General features: G+C 34.8%; 1 protein-coding gene across 3 annotated transcripts; it reads left to right on the forward strand.

Moving 5' to 3' along the window:
- The first annotated feature begins 1,660 nt into the window (after positions 1-1,660).
- Positions 1,661-17,484, forward strand: slc25a18 (solute carrier family 25 member 18). 3 transcript variants are annotated; one of them, XM_051883862.1, is made up of 10 exons: positions 1,661-1,878; positions 3,103-3,246; positions 3,371-3,493; positions 4,736-4,791; positions 5,698-5,788; positions 9,639-9,754; positions 9,986-10,175; positions 13,089-13,258; positions 16,471-16,546; positions 16,646-17,484. In XM_051883862.1, the coding sequence occupies exons 2-10, from the start codon at positions 3,227-3,229 to the stop codon at positions 16,785-16,787; spliced, it is 984 nt and encodes a 327-aa protein (XP_051739822.1). In that variant the 5' UTR covers positions 1,661-1,878; positions 3,103-3,226; the 3' UTR covers positions 16,788-17,484. The 3 variants fall into 3 exon arrangements, with proteins under 3 accessions (XP_051739822.1, XP_051739821.1, XP_051739823.1); XM_051883861.1 differs by having other exon boundaries at positions 1,662-1,878; positions 3,052-3,246; positions 16,646-17,483; XM_051883863.1 differs by lacking the exon at positions 1,661-1,878 and adding an exon at positions 2,088-2,351 and having other exon boundaries at positions 3,052-3,246.
- The last annotated feature ends 1,746 nt before the right edge of the window (positions 17,485-19,230 follow it).

A 19,230-nucleotide genomic window follows, 5' to 3' on the forward strand; every position in this document is an offset into this window, starting at 1 on the left:
CGACACAAATCAAACTAAACCCTCGTTAAATTTACTCAATCGCCACTTTTGTCAATATTAGATAGTTTTAATAACTAGCTGACTTGATCCAGTCACTGTGAGAGAAAAATATCACAGTTAGACAGTCTTTGCGGTCAGGTGTCTTACCTCCGCTCGAAGTGGTATGTTCATTTAAAGGGAATGCACACACATTTGAATTTCGTTGAAAGGGAAGTTGCTCTGTTGTTGTTACAGGAGAATCCTCGCGTTTGATCTAGAGGAGATGAGCATGTTGATAACGATACATTCTTGCATTTAATTAGTATTTATTTTCTATTTGATTTTAACTTCTTAATTGTAGTAGTGTACGAACCCACGAAGTCGTTGTGGCCGTTTTTTGTAACCTACAAAAGTTGATTGATACTGTAATTTGTAATTAATGCGCTAAAACTGTTTCTAAATAGTATTGTTGGCATAGTGATTATAAACATAAAATGCATAAGTCATAAGAATTAATGAAACATTTAAATTATAACAGCAGGAGGACGCGTTTGAAGACTAATACCTTTTTTGACTAATTGAAATAGTGTGAATAACAAATTGGTCTTCAAAATATGGATCCGGCGCCCCCTGTTGACACAAAGAGAAAGCACACTTAATCTATCTATCTATCTATCTATCTATCTATCTATCTATAGATAGCCCTGTTTTATTGTTTATCATTTTTGTTAAATCGTTTGTTCCAGCTTCTCATTTATATTTTTATATTTTTCAGTATTCAGATGAACTGAAAAACAGGTTAGCAGTTGTTGTGGTGAATTAATAAAATAAATAAAAATTACATACATAGTACCATAATAACATTTTATGTTAATTATGGCATTTTAGTTAGTTACAGCAAGACAAATCATCATTAATATGTATTTGTTTGTTTCATTATGATCATCAGTAATTATTAATTTAGTAGCCATAAGGGCTGTTAAACTGTCCAGTGAATGTAGCAAATATTGGGTGAAATATAAAATAATAATTGTACATTTCTAATGCCTTTTAAAGCATTTTTAATATAATAATATCAATATAATATTTTTCGTGATTTGAGATGAAGTTATGTGTAATGTATGGCAAGCCATTTTGACTTTTATGCATTGATATCAGCAATTCAATTCTTGATATCAGGAGTTACATTTCCATTTCCATTTTAGATATCTGAAATTATATTGCTATCAGAAATACATTTTCAGATATCAAAAATGAACATTTTTACTAGTAGCAATTCAATGATATCAAGAACTGACGTTTCAACTAGTGCCTAATTAATTCTTGATATCAAAAATTCGCATTTTTACTAGTAACAATGTAATTATTGATATCAAAAATTATGATTTTTACTAGTAATAATTGTATTTCTGATATGTGAAATTGGAATTTCAACTAGTAAGAATATCAACAACTGAATTTGAATGGCGGCCTATAGTGACATTTCACTAGAAAAAAAAAAAAACAATTACAGATATCAAGAATTCTAGTTTTTACTAGTGGAAATGCAATTCCTGATATCAAAAATTTAATTGCTGATAACAAGTATTCATATCCTGAGAATGAATAAAAGTCAAAACGGCTTGCCATAGTAATGTGCATATTTGCGTTTGTGTGTATATGTGTGAATGTGTCAACTTTCATTAGTGGAAAGCTGTGCATTCCCTTTTTATGTCACTGGGAGTCGCCACAAGGGGGGAGGGACTTAGGCACGGAGGGACAATGCTCGTGTTTGTGCAAAGGCCCCTGAGTGGCGGCTCTGTCGGATCTCTGCTGCCTGACTACGGTTGCTGCGCACATTGTCAGCGAGCAGAGGGGGACGTGGACGGCTTCATCTGACCGGTCAATGCATTGACAGAGGTAAGAACATGATAATCATCCTCTCAAACAGAGTTTCTAACTTGCGAATTGGTCAAATATGTGCGAGGGGGGATATGTTTGGGTTGGTTGTGGGAAGTCTTAATGAGGGAGTGCTTGATGAGTAGGGGGGCCAGATCTCACTGGCCTGTGTTTTGGCAGTGAATAGAGCAGGGTTGAAAGAAAGCAGTGCTGAAGGGAAAGGCATGCTTAGAATGCCACTGTGCTCCAGAAAAGACAGAGCGAGAGAGGGACAGAGAAAAGGGAGGATGTCAGTAGGATGGAGGAGAAGAGATAGAGGAGTGAAAGTGAGAATAGTACCCCGAATGAGGCGAGAGATAGTGGAAACATGTATGAGGAAAGAGAAAGGTTACACAAGGGGAAGTCATATAGAAATCCTGCAGTTTTCCCTGCAATAATAGGTAGATTTCGAGTGTTTTCAGCAGGGTTCATCTGAAACTATTTTAAACCCCAAGGTAAAACCAAAACTTTCTTCTATAATTATTATGCGTGCCATTTTATGGCCTCTTATTTATTGTGAGAATATTTTAAATATTAAAACCATGTACAGGACCATGTAAAATGCGATAGCAAAAGCAAAAAAAAAGTGATAAAAAACTTTTTTTTACAGGAATATATGGACGCTCCCTTATACATATGTAACTTTTCCCCAGAAAAATGTTGAATAAAAAAAAGATTTTATGTGTCAACTATACAAATAAAATTTACACTACTTTCATTCACTCTAGAAAACTAAACAGCTGCACTGATATGCTGATATAAAAGTTGGACTATTTTAGTAGCTATTAGTTAAAAAAGACTTTGAGAGCGCAAAATAAAGGTTTGAGCTACTGTAGACGTCTATATTTACATTTTTCACAGATGATGTTGTTGATACTGTGTTGAAGAACAGTAAAATCATGCTGATAAGCCCCTCATATGCTAGCTCTCTTCTCTAGGTTAATTCAGAGGTCACAACCTCATTAGCAGCAAGATTAGAGAGACTTTAGGAGGGAGGATGTTCCCTATTTGTGCGATGTGGAAAAGCACAATTCAGAGAGTAAAATCAGTGATTCTGAAACCAATTGGAAGTCTTTAGCATGTTGTTATTCTATAAAGTCATTCTGCAACCACAGATATTCCTGAACTGTATTTCTCTTGTGTCTTGGTTAATAGCCAGTTCCAAGGTCATTTATTTTTACCAAAGAGTGGCTGTTCTTCCCAAAGGGAAGGGTGTGAAGGTTGGCACACCATTCCAGGAGGCTGGCCGGGTGGGCCGTGGAAGGTTTGTGCCGACACTTTTGCAGCAGAGAGAGAAGAATTGGAGGAAATCAGTTAAAGTTTGGCCAAAATGGCCGAGAAGAAAGTGAGGTAAATTTTCGAAATCTTCAGATATTGGATGTACAATTTAAGATCCATCTAAACCAGTATATTGACATGTTTTTGTGTGTGGTTTTTATCTTGTGTGTGCGTGTTTGTTTCCTGGTGTTTACAGCCTCCCTGCTAAGCTGATTAACGGGGGCGTGGCTGGACTGGTGGGCGTGACCTGCGTGTTTCCCATTGATCTCGCCAAGACCCGCCTACAAAACCAGCAGGGTGCTCGTGTTTATAGTGGAATGTGAGTTCAACATCTTTGTGAAGTCACATAACTATGTTGCAATGCATATCATGCTCTTTGTTTTGGGGTCTTGTTCTGGTAGCAGGTATAGAGTTTCTCAAGCAATAAAATGACCAATTGTGCAACTTGCACTTGAGCAAGCCATTATAATAGCATATGTGAGAGATGCAAAGTGGCAGCTGGTTTGCTGTCGTGAATCTCTTTTTGAAAGCCTACACTTGGGGTTCTATATAGAACCCTAGGGTTCTTGACGCAATTTAAAAGAACACCTTATGCTAAAATGGTTCTATATAAGGAGAAAATGTCTTAAATGTTTGCATAATACTTTTATGTTTAACGGGTTATTTCATTTTTTTTTTTTATCCCATGATGGGAACCAATGAAGTTTCTATATATGATGCACCTGACAGAACTCTTTAAGGTTCCATATAGAACCTTTTCTTCTAAGAGTGTAACATACGGCCTCTAAATGATCAAATATGAAACAAAACATAAAACACATATGCAAATTTATTTTTTTAGGTTTTGTTTTGTTCCCTTTTGAAATTTTGTCTCAAGGATCTATAAAATTTCATTAAAAAAAAAATGAAGACTATTATAATGGCTCTTTGTGTACATGGTTTTGTGCAATTTATTTTACAATTTCTAAAAAAAAATCAACTCAAATAAAGTGAAGGCGGCATGTGTTAGTGATTTACTCTGGGTGGAGGACTTAGTCTGGATTTTGAATGACTCAGATGATGCAAAACAACTTGAGTCACATGCTTTTGCATCTTTGATCTGTTCACACTCCCAAATGATTTTCATCCCTTTATATGTAGCTTGCTCAAAAATATCTTTATGCATGTGTGATAAATACCATTGAGATAAAGAGAAGTACTCTTTGTAGTGATGGTGCTTGAGAAGCTCTTTTCTTCTTTGTACACTTATGTAACAAGCGAATACCCAAGTGGTTTGTGGGCAAGAGACAGGCTGCCATGTTTTAAGCTCTTTCTTCCACACATTACTCACTCCCCCAAGAATTTTTTTGAATGTTTAATTTGGTTGTTTATTATGCATAGACATGTAGAGCAATAAAAAAGGTTTATTTCTTTTTTTTAAAGAAATTTTCTACTTGCTTTATTCTACTTACCAAACAAGGGTTTTTAGGATATTGTGATTTCATTATTTAGATCAGCTCATGTCAGAACCAGATTGTAGTATTTGATTAATCATACTGAACATTTCTGTCTTGTTATGAAGGCTGGACTGTTTGGCAAAGACGATCAAAATGGAGGGCTACTTTGGCATGTATCGAGGTACAGCGTTTTTATCTAGTGCTGACTTTGGTTTGTACAGTCAACATTAAAATCAAAATTTACCACCTTGATGTATGTTCCTGGTGTTATTGAAAACAGTGTTATTTAAAACATTAAAGGGTTAGTTCACCCAAAAATGAAAATTCTGTCATTAATTACTCACCCTCATGTCGTTCCACACCCGTAAGACCTTCGTTCATCTTCGGAACACAAATTAAGATATTTTTGATGAAATCCGATGGCTCAGTGAGGTCTGCATCGCCAGCAATAACACTCCCTTTTTCAATGCCCAGAAAGCTACTAAAAACATATTTAAAACAGTTCATGTGACTACAGTGGTTCAACCTTAATGTTATGAAGCGACAAGAATACTTTTTGTGCTCCAAAAATAACAAAATAAAGACTTTATTTAACAATATCTAGTGATGGGCGATTTCAAAACACTGCTTCATGAAGCTTCGAAGCTTTACGAATCTTTTGTTTCGAATCAGTGGTTCAGAGCGTGTATCAAACTGCCAAAGTCACGTGAACTATTAAAGTTTCAAAACACTTATGACTTAACAAAGCCTCATTGATTTTGGCGCTCCGAACCACTGATTCAAAACAAAAGATTTGTAAAGCTTCGAAGCTTCATGAAGCAGTGTTTTGAAATCACCCATCACTAGATTTTGTTGAATAAAGTCGCTATTTTGTTATTTTTGGCACACAAAAAGTATACTTGTCGCTTCATAATATTAAAGTTGAACCACTGTAGTCACATGAACATGAACTGTTTTAAATATGACAGAATTTTCATTTTTGGGTGAACTAACCCTTTAATAGTTTTAATTGTTATAGCTCTGCTGGGATATGTTGCTTTTGTACTGTATATATTCTCAGAATTGCATTTCACTGTGTTTCTCTCAGGTGCAGCTGTGAATCTTACATTGGTCACTCCAGAGAAAGCCATCAAACTGGCTGCTAATGATGTCTTTAGACAGAAGCTCTCCAAAGATGGGTAACGGCCACATCTTAACCTTTTTATAAAAGCAAAGCTACTTATTACAATTTAAATATAAAGTGTTTTTTTCTCCAGCACTAGCAGAATTGAAAAAATAATGACCTTTTCAAGTTTTTCCTGAACACACCCACATCTGACATTTGTCAAAAAAAAAGTATATAAATATATATATATATATATATATATATATATATATATATATATATATATATATATTATACTGTGTTCCAAATTATTATGCAAGTGACATATCAGTAGGATTTCAGTACAATAAACATTCAGATTTTACTTTTTCAAAGAAAGTGTTTGTTTGTTTTATTTTCCATATCTTTTTAGATAACTGGTATCAATCTTAGACAGGTTTGTTGAGTAGTTTGCCAGGTCTACTTAGGTAAATGGAAACCCTATTTAAAGAGGTTGTTCCACATTATTAACCAAGTCACAGTTCTCATGCAATATGGGGAGGAAGAAAGATCTTACTGAAGATGAAAAGCATGAAATGGTGCAATGTTATGCAAAAGGCATGAAAACAACTAATATTGTGTGAAAACGGAATGGAGATTATCGAACTATCATAAGATTTTTGAGTAATTTACAGCACAAGAGAACTCGGTCAGATACAGGCTTATTAAGGAAAGTTTCTGTCAAAAAAAAAATTGTATTAAAAGGACTATAAAAAGGCCAGTGTTGAGCAGCAAACAGGTATTTGAAGCTGCTGGTGTCTCTGGAGTCTCAAGAAGCTCTCCATGCAGACTGGCAGTTGTGCCTAAAGTTGCATTTCAGCCACTCCAAACCAAACCTCAAAGAGAAACATTTACAGTGGGTGTAGAAATACATTTTCAAACAGTTTTATTGCTGTGGTGTTTTTTGCAGCATGGGATAGTGCGTTGTCCTTAATGAAAATCTTTTTATTTCACAAGAAATCTTGAGACTCCAGAGACACCAGCAGCTTCAAATACCTGTTTGCTGCTCAACATTGGCCTTTTTATAGTCCTTTTAATACAATTTTTTTTGACAGAAACTTTCCTTAATAAGCCTGTATCTGACCGAGTTCTCTTGTGCTGTAAATTACTCAAAAATCTTATGATAGTTCGATAATCTCCATTCCATTTTCACACAATATTAGTTGTCTTCATGCTTTTTGCATAACATTGCACCATTTCATGCTTTTCATCTTCAGTAAGATCTTTCTTCCTCCCCATATTGCATGAGAACTGTGACTTGGTTAATAATGTGGAACAACCTCTTTAAGTATGGTTTCCATTTACCTAAGTAGGCCTGGCAAACTACTCAACAAACCTGTCTGAGATTGATACCAGTTATCTAAAAAGATATGGAAAATAAAACAAACAAGCACTTTCTTTGAAAAAGTAAAATCTGGATGTTCATTGTACTGAAATCCTACTGATATGTCACTTGCATAATAATTTGAAACAGTCTGTGTAAATATATATATATATATATATATATATATATATATATATTAGAGAGAGAGATGATACATACATACATACACACATATTCCAACCCCAGATTTATTGCTGTTGGTTTAGTCTGTCTGGTTTTGATAGATTTGTACAGCTTCACAGTATTTAGTTGCCTGTGCATCCTCATCCTAAAATGGATTAACTTTACAGATTTGAATCTGACAGTTACTGTGATTTAGTTCTCATTCGTTCTGGAATCAGACCGCATGTGTTTGCGCTACATGTTTAAGATTCACTGAAAAAGAACTGACTTAAAATAGTCATTTGTTTGGGAGTTGAACCGGTTGAACTATGAAAAGATCCGACTCATTAGAATATGGAATTAAGGGTACACTATGTAATTTTTAGCCCTCTAGCGGTTTAAAAAGACTGCATGCATTTGCGGAAGAACATTGTTTTGGTTGGTCTTCAGCTCTGCGTGACTGTGCGGATGAATATGGTTCTTTAGAGAAAGTTTATCCTACTGCTCATAAAACATTCACTGCTAGACTTAAGAGATATAACCAGTTTAGATGGAAAGGATCTCAAGCTGACTAGCTGAAGATAGTTCTGTAGCTATACCCATTAAAAAACATGGTACTTCCATGAAAATAAATTCCAGCACAGCACTACAACAACCATAATGAAATGACCCTCACAATAGAAATGCTTTACAATGAACTCTGTAAGAGAGCCACATATGGCAATTTATTTAAAATACTCACCTGTTGAGTAATAAAAACACCATCTCCTCATCACTTGCCTTTTACAACATTTCCAATCCCTCAGTTCTTGCCATCTCCAAAAAGCCAAGCCAATGTTGATTCTCGTTTTATTGCAAGCTTTGGGCGCATTCTCTTTTTGCCAGCAGACTCTCTTCGGTTCGCCGTTTTTTTAAAATGGGTGATTCCCGGAGGTTCTAGATTCATTGTGCTCCGTGTCAACATTTCTTGCTCATTGTGACAACTAACCTATGCCACTCCCACACCACACACGCATCAAACACTGTAAAAAGTAATACGCTATCTACTCCATAAAATTTTGGCAATATTATTAATTAAATTCAACAAATAGAATTGAGTTAGAATTAATCAAATTAATTCCTTAAATGTCAACCATTTAAAATGAGTGAAATGTAAGTAAAAATTTAAACAAAAATATATGAATAACAGACAAATGTCAAAGATGAATTAAGAATTTTTATTTTTTATTGCCAACATTGAAGACACCTGATGATAACAAGCAGAATCACTGAAGGAAAGAGAAACACATGAATTAACAGAGGTTTAGATGTTGATGTTGATTTTATTGAAAATGTTTGGTCACCATTATGATATTCAGTGTTTCATTTACTTGGGCAGTGTGACTCTTTGCTTTTTATGTCAGTTTGTGGTTTTTGTAATGGTGTTTGTTAATTTTACAAATTTTAAATGGTTGACTTTTAAGGAATTAATTTGATTAATTCTAACTCAATTCTTATATGTTGAATTTAATTAATAGTATTGCTTGTAATCTGTTGCCACAATTTTATTGAGTAGATATATGCACGGGCGAGTGACGCATGTACGCAATTTCCCGCCAAAACTGTCCCGTTAGGTCTAAAAACCATGTTTTGGAAGAAGGATTGATGATGTGTTGACTCATTGTTTAAATTTTGTTAATTTTGAATAAAAAAAGTTACATAGTGTACCTGTAAAGGTATATATTTTGGAAGTTGTCAAGGACAAATTCAGCAGAAAAATTAACATTCTGTCATCATTTACTTACTAACCTCCATGTTGTTCCAAACCTGTATGACTTTCATTCTACTACAGAACACAAAAGGAGAAATGTTAAACTTTCTGATTCACTGGAAAGAACTGGCTCATTGGAGTCATTTGTTCGGGAGTCAGGCCACACTGGTTGTTCTGTATGACTGAAAAGAATGGGTTCGCTGGAGTTAATTTTTTGGGAGTCGTACTGCATTTGTTGCGCTATATGTTTTTGATTCACTGAAAAGAACCGGCTCATTCGATTCGTTCTGTAATCAGACTTCGCTGGTTGCGCTGTCTGTTGTGCACTGTGGATTCAGTAGCGGTGTAAGGAAAGCAGTGTAGGCAACTGTCAGTATTTTACTATGGTATTCAGTCCATATTGGCAGAAGAATGCATGGGTGAGAACCGTTAATGGAACTTCCAGTATTTTTTAATCAAATCAGTCCTGAACAAAGACCTTATCCCGACCCTAACATCAAAACATCACACATTTTACCTTTAAATACAGCATTTTCCCACAAGAAAACAGAGGCATTTAGGTCACCAGCTGACTAATTTGACCAATTATTTCCTTGGTAAATGCAATAACGATCTCATCTGCCCCATCTGTCATTGTATCTGTCATAGAAAATTACCTCTGTGGGGGGAAATCCTTGCTGGCTCTGGGGCCGGAACCTGTCAGGTTGTAGTCACCACCCCCATGGAAATGCTAAAAATACAACTGCAGGATGCTGGCAGGTTGGGTAAGTGTGTTTATTATGCTCCCATGGGTGTCATCCAAGGTATGTAGGTCTCTATCTTAGGATGCCTTACTGAGTACAAAGGTTAGCCAGAAATAATAGAAGCTGTTTGAGTAAAATGGTGTTGACCGAATAGCAGTTTCTCCAAAGTTCAGTTTTATTACACTACAGGATAAAAGATAAAGATGATATTGAAAATATAAGTTGTAACCGGTCAATTTTTGTCTTTACAAGCTGCTCAGCGGACTGTCACTGCCTCTGCCCCTGCTGCTGGTCCGACCCCCTCACTGGTTGCCTCTCGGGTGGCCCAGCCAGGCACCAACGCCCCTCAGCCTCGAGCCTCAGCGACCCGTATCACCCTGGAGCTACTCAAGACCCGAGGCCTCAGGGGTCTTTATAAGGGAGCAGGTGCTACACTAATGAGGTAAGACACAATCTATCAATCTATAAAGAATATTAATTCAGCTAAAAAGGAAAATTCATGTATTCACCCTCACATTGTTCCAAACCTCTATGACTTCCATTCTACAGTTGAATGCAAAACGATACATTTTGAGCATGCAATTAAATTGGTAATGGAGCTTTCAAGTCAAAAAAGGAACCAAAAGCACTGTAAAAGTGGTCCATATGACTCAAGTGCTTCTTCTGAAGTCATAAAAATCATCATCGCTTGATTAACGGACCGCAATTTAAGTTATTATTCATTATAATCATTCACACTGTGACTGAATTACTGAATCAGTGAGAATTCAAGAATTGAATCAGTCTGATTTGTGCATAAGTCATTCAGATTGGTTGTATAAACAATAAAATTGAAAAGATCAGACTAAAAATAACAATTAAAGTTGGCATTGAAAGGAAGTTTAAAGGAAGTTTATTATCTTGTGACGTATATCCAAGTTAAATGACTTTTTCGAAAATGTAGAGTGGGACTTAATTTCATCCATTGGAAATTGATTGGATTGTTGTTGTCGATTACATGGGCCCGTTAACTTTAAAACGAAAAATAATAATGTGTATGATGTGTAAGTGTAATCATTTATAATTAACATAACAAAATATTCCATAACAAAGTGAAAGTGATCGATTTTGATTTTATGGTGACTTTAAAAGCCCGTCCATACCAAGAACTGTAAAGATAGCTATATTAGCGACCGCACCAATATAGTCGTGTGTTGTCTGCCACTTTAAATGCTCGAGCTCTTTAAAATTGGGTAGATTCTGATTGGCAGTCTAAAGTGATTCCAACGATATCATTCCTCTGTGTCATTATTGTTAAAGTTGTGGTGTGGACTTTTCTATTCTCATAGAATAAGATTGATTAGTAAAAATGTATAGTCTATAGCTGTTGTCCTTGGTGTGAATGGGCCTTAGGCCACATCCACACCAAGCCAGAGCTTTCCCTATTCGATCTTTTTTTTTTTTTTTTTCCTCTCGTTCAACCGTAAACACGGCTTTGTCTCAAGGAAACCTGGAAACACACAAAACCACTGAAACGGACTCAAAACGATGTAGTATACATGCCAAGACCAGTATGTGGCGCTGTAATTCTGCCACAAAGATACACTAAAAACGGAGAAGAAGACTTGGAGCATTGCGGCAAGGGTGTCGTTTTCAGATTTATCAACTCTGGTATCAAAAAATAGCAGTTTCAGGTTCCCAAAACGCCGGTGTTCTGACAATTTGTGCTACCCTGTCAGATTTTGCTACCTCCCATTGAAACAGTGGGTAGTAAAATCTGACAGCGAAAAATGCTACCTATCAGATTGTGCTTCCAGCGTGATATTAACATGGTTTATGGCTTTATTAACATCTACACCTACCCCAACTCTAAACCTACCCTTATAATAAAGTACAGTAGTGGTAGCACAATATGATATACCATTAATCGTTAGAACAAGTATAAATCGATAGTGAAAAATGCTACTTATCAGATTGTGCTTTATTAATGTCTACACCTACCCCAACACTAAACCTACCCTTACAATAATGCAAATACAGTAATTTTGTGTTATTTATCATGACAAAAATTATGTAATATTGATGTGCGCACGTGCAGTAAGCCCGGGTAGGACAATCTGACGGGTAGGATGAAATGTTAGGACACCGGATACATCTGGATGAAACGCCGATACGATACAAAATTTTTACGTATACATCTAAACGCGTCTCCGTGTGGACGAGCTCTTAATTCATGAATCGGGCATCACTACTCAAGATTTTAATTTGGTTTGCTCATCATACAAATCTATATTATGACTTGGAATATAGCGCATGAGACATAAAGACCAGTTTTATTATATAATTTTTGGTGTTTGTTTTGAGGGCCTCAATCCTCATTAACTTTCATTATTTCGTAAAAGAAGCCAGGAAATTCTTCAGAAAATCAGCTTTTATGTTAAAGTGACAATTCACCCAAAAATGAAAATTCTGTCATCATTTACTCACCCTCAAATTGTTCCAAACCTGTATTAATTTCTTTCTTGTGCTGAACACAAAAGCAGAAGTATGTTGGTAACCAAACAGTTTCCTGTCCCCGTTGACTTCCATAATATTTCTTGTACTGTACTATAGAAGTCAGTTGGGAGCGGCAACTTTTTTGATTACCAACATACTTCAAAATATCTTCTTTTGTGTTCAACAGAAGAAAGAACATCATGCAGGCTTAAAACAACTTGAGGATGAGTAAATGATGACAGAATTTTCATTTTTGGGTGAACTATCCCTTTAAGAAAGAAAGTCATACGGGTTTAGAACAACATGCCACAGTGATTAATAATAACAGAATTTGAATGTATTGGTGAACTATTCATTTAAGTCAAATAGCTAAGCTATGTTAGCCGATCAACATCCAGATCTTTTGCAAACCTTCAGTGACGTGTTGTCTTAACTAACTTAAGTGATTGCTCTCTCTGCAAACACATGCACTGTTTCAGTACAAAAAGATGGATAGACGTCACGGTGACCTCTCACCTTTAACACCGCCCACACAAATAAACCCACTCACCTATCCAAACAGCCCCTCCCCCGCAGGCTCCCTGCGGTCTCTGATGTAATCCCAGCTGAACTGATGTAACCTGCCAGCTGTCAGTTCTGATCTGAGCTTCTAATTAACCGTAGGCGGAATTCTCTTCTTAATGGAATTCTAATGAGAGCTCGATCTATCTCAGTCTGTTGTCTCTCATCTACAGCCTACACGGCCTAAATCATAATTCTACATTCACCGTTTCACATTTACACACTAAAACTAATCAGACAAAGTGATCGATAACGATTCATCAATAACGTCCTGCAGCTATGTCCACATTCTACAGCTCTGTGTCCTTTCTCTGTTCAGGGACGTTCCGTTCTCCATGATCTACTTCCCGCTGTTCGCCAACCTCAACGCTGTGGGCCGCACTGAAGATCGCCATAGCAACCCCCAGGAGCGGGCCCCCTTCCTGCAGTCTTTCGTGGCTGGCTGCACGGCCGGCTCAGTGGCGGCAGTAGCTGTCACTCCCCTGGACGGTGAGATGCAGGCAAGAGAGGAGTAGAGGAACACAATTTGCTCTCTCTCCTTTTGAAATGCGTGCAGATAAATGTCCTATTCAGTTAGTCGTAGCCGTCCAAGCCTGTAAGAGTCACTGCTAATCCTGTTTCAATGCTACTGAGAAACTTTTGGGTGTTGATAGATGTTGTATGGCTAATAGACATTTAATATTTATTTATTTATTGCAATAACAATACTAATATATATATATATATATATAGGTCAATGATGTGACAGGTAGGCCTTAATAATAATAAAAAACAAAGATATGACATCCAAAGTATGTAAGGTAGTACAACTAGATCTCTTTTATTGAATCCAAAAGGTTTTAATTATATTTTGCTACATATAAACGTATTTTAAAGATTTTGAAGTGCCAAAGGGTCATTCGGTTTAACCATCCAAAGACCAATACAGCCATTTCATTTGTGATTAAAATATCTTAAAATGTAATAAATGTATATATTTTTTATTCTGGCATGATTTTATATCATCATATATCAACATAGTGCAAAATTGTATTAAAATTATGTGTAGAAATCGTTGCTTTGTTATGAGAAATAATGTCAGGAAAAATGAATTTCATTGATGTCATTCGGAGTAACCGATATAAAGGGACCATTTTGGATGAAGTCATGCGGTCAATATCATGTGACAGGATGTGACATCATTCAGACACTTGCAAAGGACCACATGGTCATGATTCAAGTTTCACTTCCTCATACGCATGTCCCGAAACATCAGGTCATTCGGTACAACCGCTATAAAACATGGAAAATGTTTTAATATTTTAAAAACTTGTACTAAATATAAAATGTTTGATTGTCCTTTTACTAGCTAGCTAGATATCAACCTGTTAGCATTATTTGAAAATATCGTCATTCGGTATAACCAAAAGTGTCATTCGGTAAAACCAAAATTTTGGTTAAACCGAATGACTTTTTTGGTGACAAATTTTGTCCATCTTGTAAAAAATGACAAAAGCAGTGTTAATTAATTATAAAAACCACATAATCTCATTGTTAACACATTGTTAACAACTTCAAAATGAATTATATCTCCATTTTATATATATATATATATAAAATGAAGATATATTATGTTTTAATACATAATATATTATATTATATTATATTATATTATGGCTACTGCACTTAATCAGTGTTATTTCAATTTTATTTATATACTACTAAATTATATTATTAATTATTTTATTATCAAATTATAGTATTTTTTCATATTTTGAATTAGCTATTATTTTTATATTTTCAGTTATAGTAATTTTGTTATGTGCTTTTGTCATTTTTATTCATTTTTTGAAATATTTTAATTTTTAATTTTAGTACTTCAACTTAGGGAACATATCTAAATTTCAAATAAGTTTTTCAGATAATTATATTTTGTTTCATTTCAGCTTTATTTCAATTCACGAACACAATTTTCAGGTTTAGCTTTAGTTTTTGTTTTGGTTAACAGTAAAACGCTGCATTTAATACATGTGTTAAATGTGCTTTTTTTAAATATTGACAAATTTAGCGTTCATTTAAAACATTTTTTTTTTTGCATCTGTTGGTGTTTGCAAGAAAAATTTACTTAGTACATATACATTTATTTTTATACTCTAAAATATTTTTCACATTTCTTAACAAAATGGAGTAGTTCTTCAAAGAAATACTTTTTACTTCTAGTACTTTAAAGGAATCGCTTACATGGATATTTAAGAAATGCAGATCCCAGAAATAGTTCATACTAATAAGCCTTGTTGTTTTGTGATGAATTATGGGTACATTTTTTGCCAAACTAGGTCACTCCCAGCACTTCATAAAGGCACAGAATGAGTCTTTTGTTTCTTAGTGATTAATTAATGAACCCCATGTGCTGTGGTTGAATCCTGCTGTGATGTGTAGACTGAAACATTTCATTTGCTTTGATGAAAGTGCAAAGTCTGTAAAGTTTGCTTTCAAGTTCTATTCAGAAAGCTTTTTGTTTATAGCTCTAGTCTCTATGTCTGTTGTATCGTCAGAGAGACAATTCTTTGTCTTTGTGAAGGGGACAGAAGAATTATTTAGACAGTGGAAACACTGGCAGCCACTGCAGTATCTCTATCTGAAGATTTATATTTGTCTTTGGCAGCACTCTCTGCAACGTTACATTGTTTAGAGACTCACAAATAGACCTTTAACCTTTAACCTAGTTTTATTATATGATTTCTTATTCCTGTGTAAAAAGTGGAGCATATAATATTTTACAGCAAGGACACAGACACTGATTTAAAGTGCTGTAAACCTTCTGCAGAAACATTTACCTAACGCTTAACTAACGTTTAAAAAACCTTGAATCTGTTGTAATCCCACTGTAAAAAAAAAAAAAAAAAAAACCTTAAATTTTTAAGTACAAGCAACTTGGCTGTATGAGTCATTTCAACTTAAATTATATTAAACTGACTTAAAAAAAAATTTTGAATCTTGTATAACTTAAAAGTTGAAAATAGCTTATTTCGATGAGTTAAAGTAATGTAAAAACATATGTTGTCATGACTTGTTGATCATATAATTTTTTACAGCTGTTACATCTAACTGAATCGGCCAGAGCAGGTCTCGAGTCAAACAGATTTGATCTTACCAAATAGCATTTTATTAAAAATTGTATTAAAAATATTATAAAAATTCACAGGTGTACATGATTTTTTCCCCCAAATTGATATTCAGTGTATACTTATATTTAGATTGTAAATGAATCATGTGGCGCCAAACTGAACTGGAACACATGAAATTATAATAAACACATTTACTAATAAAACTTAATCAAGATGTTCTAATTGTGGCTTTATTATAATGTTTCAGAGAATGTTTTCCTTTCTTCATCTAAAAAAAATTGCATAAACAAACAATTAACACGATATTTGAGAATAATTAAACCTTAAAAAAATAAAATAAGTTGTATGTCGTTTTAGAGAATGTAGTATGTCAGGTACCACTGAATGACTTAAACGAATCACTGAATCATTTGGAAATGGTTCTTTCAAAGAACAGTTTGAAGAACCGATTCATTGAAATGAGTCCTACTAAAGAGCTCTATAACCTGCGTTTGGAAAACCAGATCAGAGAAATTAAATTCAAAAGCAGATTGGGATCTACGGCTTGTGCTGAAAGTGCAAATTAATATATTGATTAATACTTATCATTTTCAGTTATAAAGACCCGCTTACAGACCTTACAGAAGGGAGAGGGAGAAGACTCTTATAGAGGCATCATTGACTGCACACAGTAAGCTTATTTGCATGTATTGACTTGCTATATAGTTCTAAATAATAACCATATTCATGTATCATTTATAAGGCATTCATACTTTCTTCCTTTTCACAGACGCATTTTAAAGCGAGAGGGACCAACCGCATTTCTCAAGGGAGCAACGTGTCGTGCTTTGGTCATCGCTCCGCTCTTCGGCATTGCTCAGGGTGTGTACTTCCTGGGCATCGGCGAGCAAGTGCTGGGCCTGCTGGGATAGTGGCAGGCGATGTCACCTCAATCATCATACACACGTTACTGTTTCTACACGGGCCAAGAGATGATGATGAGACAAGTTGCGACAATGGAAAAAAGAAGGTCCCAGACTTTATTTGCGTTAAGGTAAAGATGGAGAGAAATTCACATACCCAACCAAAGGAGGTTCAGACACTTTGGAAGAACAGAGAAGGGTTGTGTAATGCTAACATAAAAGCATATATTGCACACTAACCAAGTACCTAAAAACTGCAAACAGGGTTCTTTAGGTAAGACAGGGTCCTGGAAGGGTTATTATTTTTATGTCTTTAAAGCCCATAGTTACAATCAGTTTTAAACCAACATGATTCACGGTTGATTGATATGTTGTGAACAGGGTCGATGTGTATTCAGATTGCAGAAAGGAGACTTGAATCAAAGTTGAAATTAATCCAGATCTTCCAAATTTATGTTTTGGCTCTCTACCGTTGAATCCCACCCCTTTAAAGGGTTAGTTCACCCAAAAATGAAAATTCTGTCATTAATTACTCACTCTCATGTCGTTCCACACCCGTAAGACCTTCGTTCATCTTCAGAACACAAATAAAGATATTTTTGATAAAATCCGATGGCTCAGTGAGGCCTGCATTGACAGCAAGATAATTAACGCTTTCAGATGCCCAGAAAGCTACTAAAGACATATATAAAACAGTTTATGTGACTACAGTGGTTCAACCTTAATGTTATGAAGCAACGAGAATACTTATTGTGCGCCAAAGAAACAAAATAATGACTTTATTCAACAATATCTAGTGATGGACGATTTCAAAACGCCGCTTCATGAAGCTTCGAAGCTTTACAAATCTTTTGTTTCAAATCAGTGGTTCGGAGCGTGTATCAAACTGCCAAAGTCACGTGAACAATTGAAATTTCGAAACACTTATGATGTAACGAAGCCTCATTTACTGAAATCACGTGACTGTCACGCTCTGAACCACTGATTCCAAACAAAAGATTTGTAAAGCTTTGAAGCTTCATGAAGCAGTGTTTTAAAATCGCCCGTCACTAGATATTGCTGAATAAAGTCGTTATTTTGTTTTTTTTTGGCACACAAAAAGTATTCTTTCGCTTGATAACATTAAGATTGAACCACTGTAGTCACATGAACTGTTTTAAATATGTCTTTAGTAGCTTTAGTGTTAATTATCTTGCTGTTAATGGATTTTATCAAAAATATCCTAATTTGTGTTCCGAATATGAATAAAGGTCTTGCTGGTGTGGAACGACATGAGGGTGAGTAATTATTGACAGAATTTTCATTTTTAGGTGAAATAACCCTTTAAACAGCAAAAAAATACTCAGAAGCTGTGTGCAGGTTCAGCTGACCTAATCTGGTTGCAGTTTTAATTCTCGTCTCTCAGTAAATCTCAGTCTATATCTGAAAAGACTGTTGGGCTTCGCTCTGGAGGCCTTGTCTTCCTGTTACATGTTCCTCTAAGGGACAAAATTCCTTGTAGGCTATATAATGTCGGCTTGATATTTTTTTAATGCTTCTTTAAATGATTTTGTTGAGTGCGCAATAAATTAAAATGCTCAAAGCCTTATCCTTGCCACTCAAGTTTTTCACTAAAAAGAAATAACAAAACGTAATATAAATTACCAGTGGCTTTTAAACCATATATACTGAATATATATTTATAGTGTTGGGGGTAACACATGACAAGAACGTGAGTAAAGTAATCAGGTTACTTTTTCAAATAATGCATTACTTTTAAATTTACTAAGAAAAAAATTGTGATGCATTACTTTTAAAAGTAACTTTCCCTAACCAGTGTTGGGGAAAGTTACTTTTAAAAGTAATCCATTATAATATTGTGTTACTCCCTAAAAATGTAACTAATTGCACTACTTAGTTACTTTTTATGGAAAGTAATGTGTTAAATTACTTTTGCGTTACTTTTTCTCACTTGGGCTGGGCTTGCTTGTTTGTTCTTTAATGACAACAAAAAAGTTCTATTTTTGGCAAATGTAAAGGCCCTTTCACACCAAAAGTGAAATGAATATGTTTCAGGCCGATCACAAATGTGATGTTTATCTAAAGTCATTTTTGTTTAGGTACTTGAAAAAAAGTAATCTGATTACACAACTCGTTACTCAAAGTTACTTGTAATGCGTTACCCCCAACACTGTATATATATATATAATATATATATTACTTTAAATTATATATATTACTTTAAAATTATATATATTTTTCATATTCAGTAGAAAAGAATACAGTGAAAAGTATAAAGAGAAATGAGATCAAGAATAGTTTAATTTTGAGTGCACTTAAAAAAAAAAAAAAAATGTGGAAAAATAAAAGATCTTCCAATTTAAAATACAGTATTTTAATAATATCAACAAGTTTATAGAGGCTTATTCCTTGGAAGGCAAGACCTGATTTTTGATAAGAAAAAAAATCTCAA

Source organism: Ctenopharyngodon idella, chromosome 24 (assembly GCF_019924925.1).
Source record: "Ctenopharyngodon idella isolate HZGC_01 chromosome 24, HZGC01, whole genome shotgun sequence".
Lineage (NCBI taxonomy): Eukaryota > Metazoa > Chordata > Actinopteri > Cypriniformes > Xenocyprididae > Ctenopharyngodon > Ctenopharyngodon idella.

Bases quoted from the DNA above. Each gene is read 5' to 3' on its own strand.
- slc25a18 (XM_051883862.1), top strand. From the start codon at position 3,227: ATGGCCGAGAAGAAAGTGAG. The intron at 3,494-4,735 runs GTGAGTTCAACA...CTTGTTATGAAG, and splicing joins GCTCGTGTTTATAGTGGAAT to GCTGGACTGTTTGGCAAAGA. The intron at 9,755-9,985 runs GTAAGTGTGTTT...TGTCTTTACAAG, and splicing joins GCAGGATGCTGGCAGGTTGG to CTGCTCAGCGGACTGTCACT.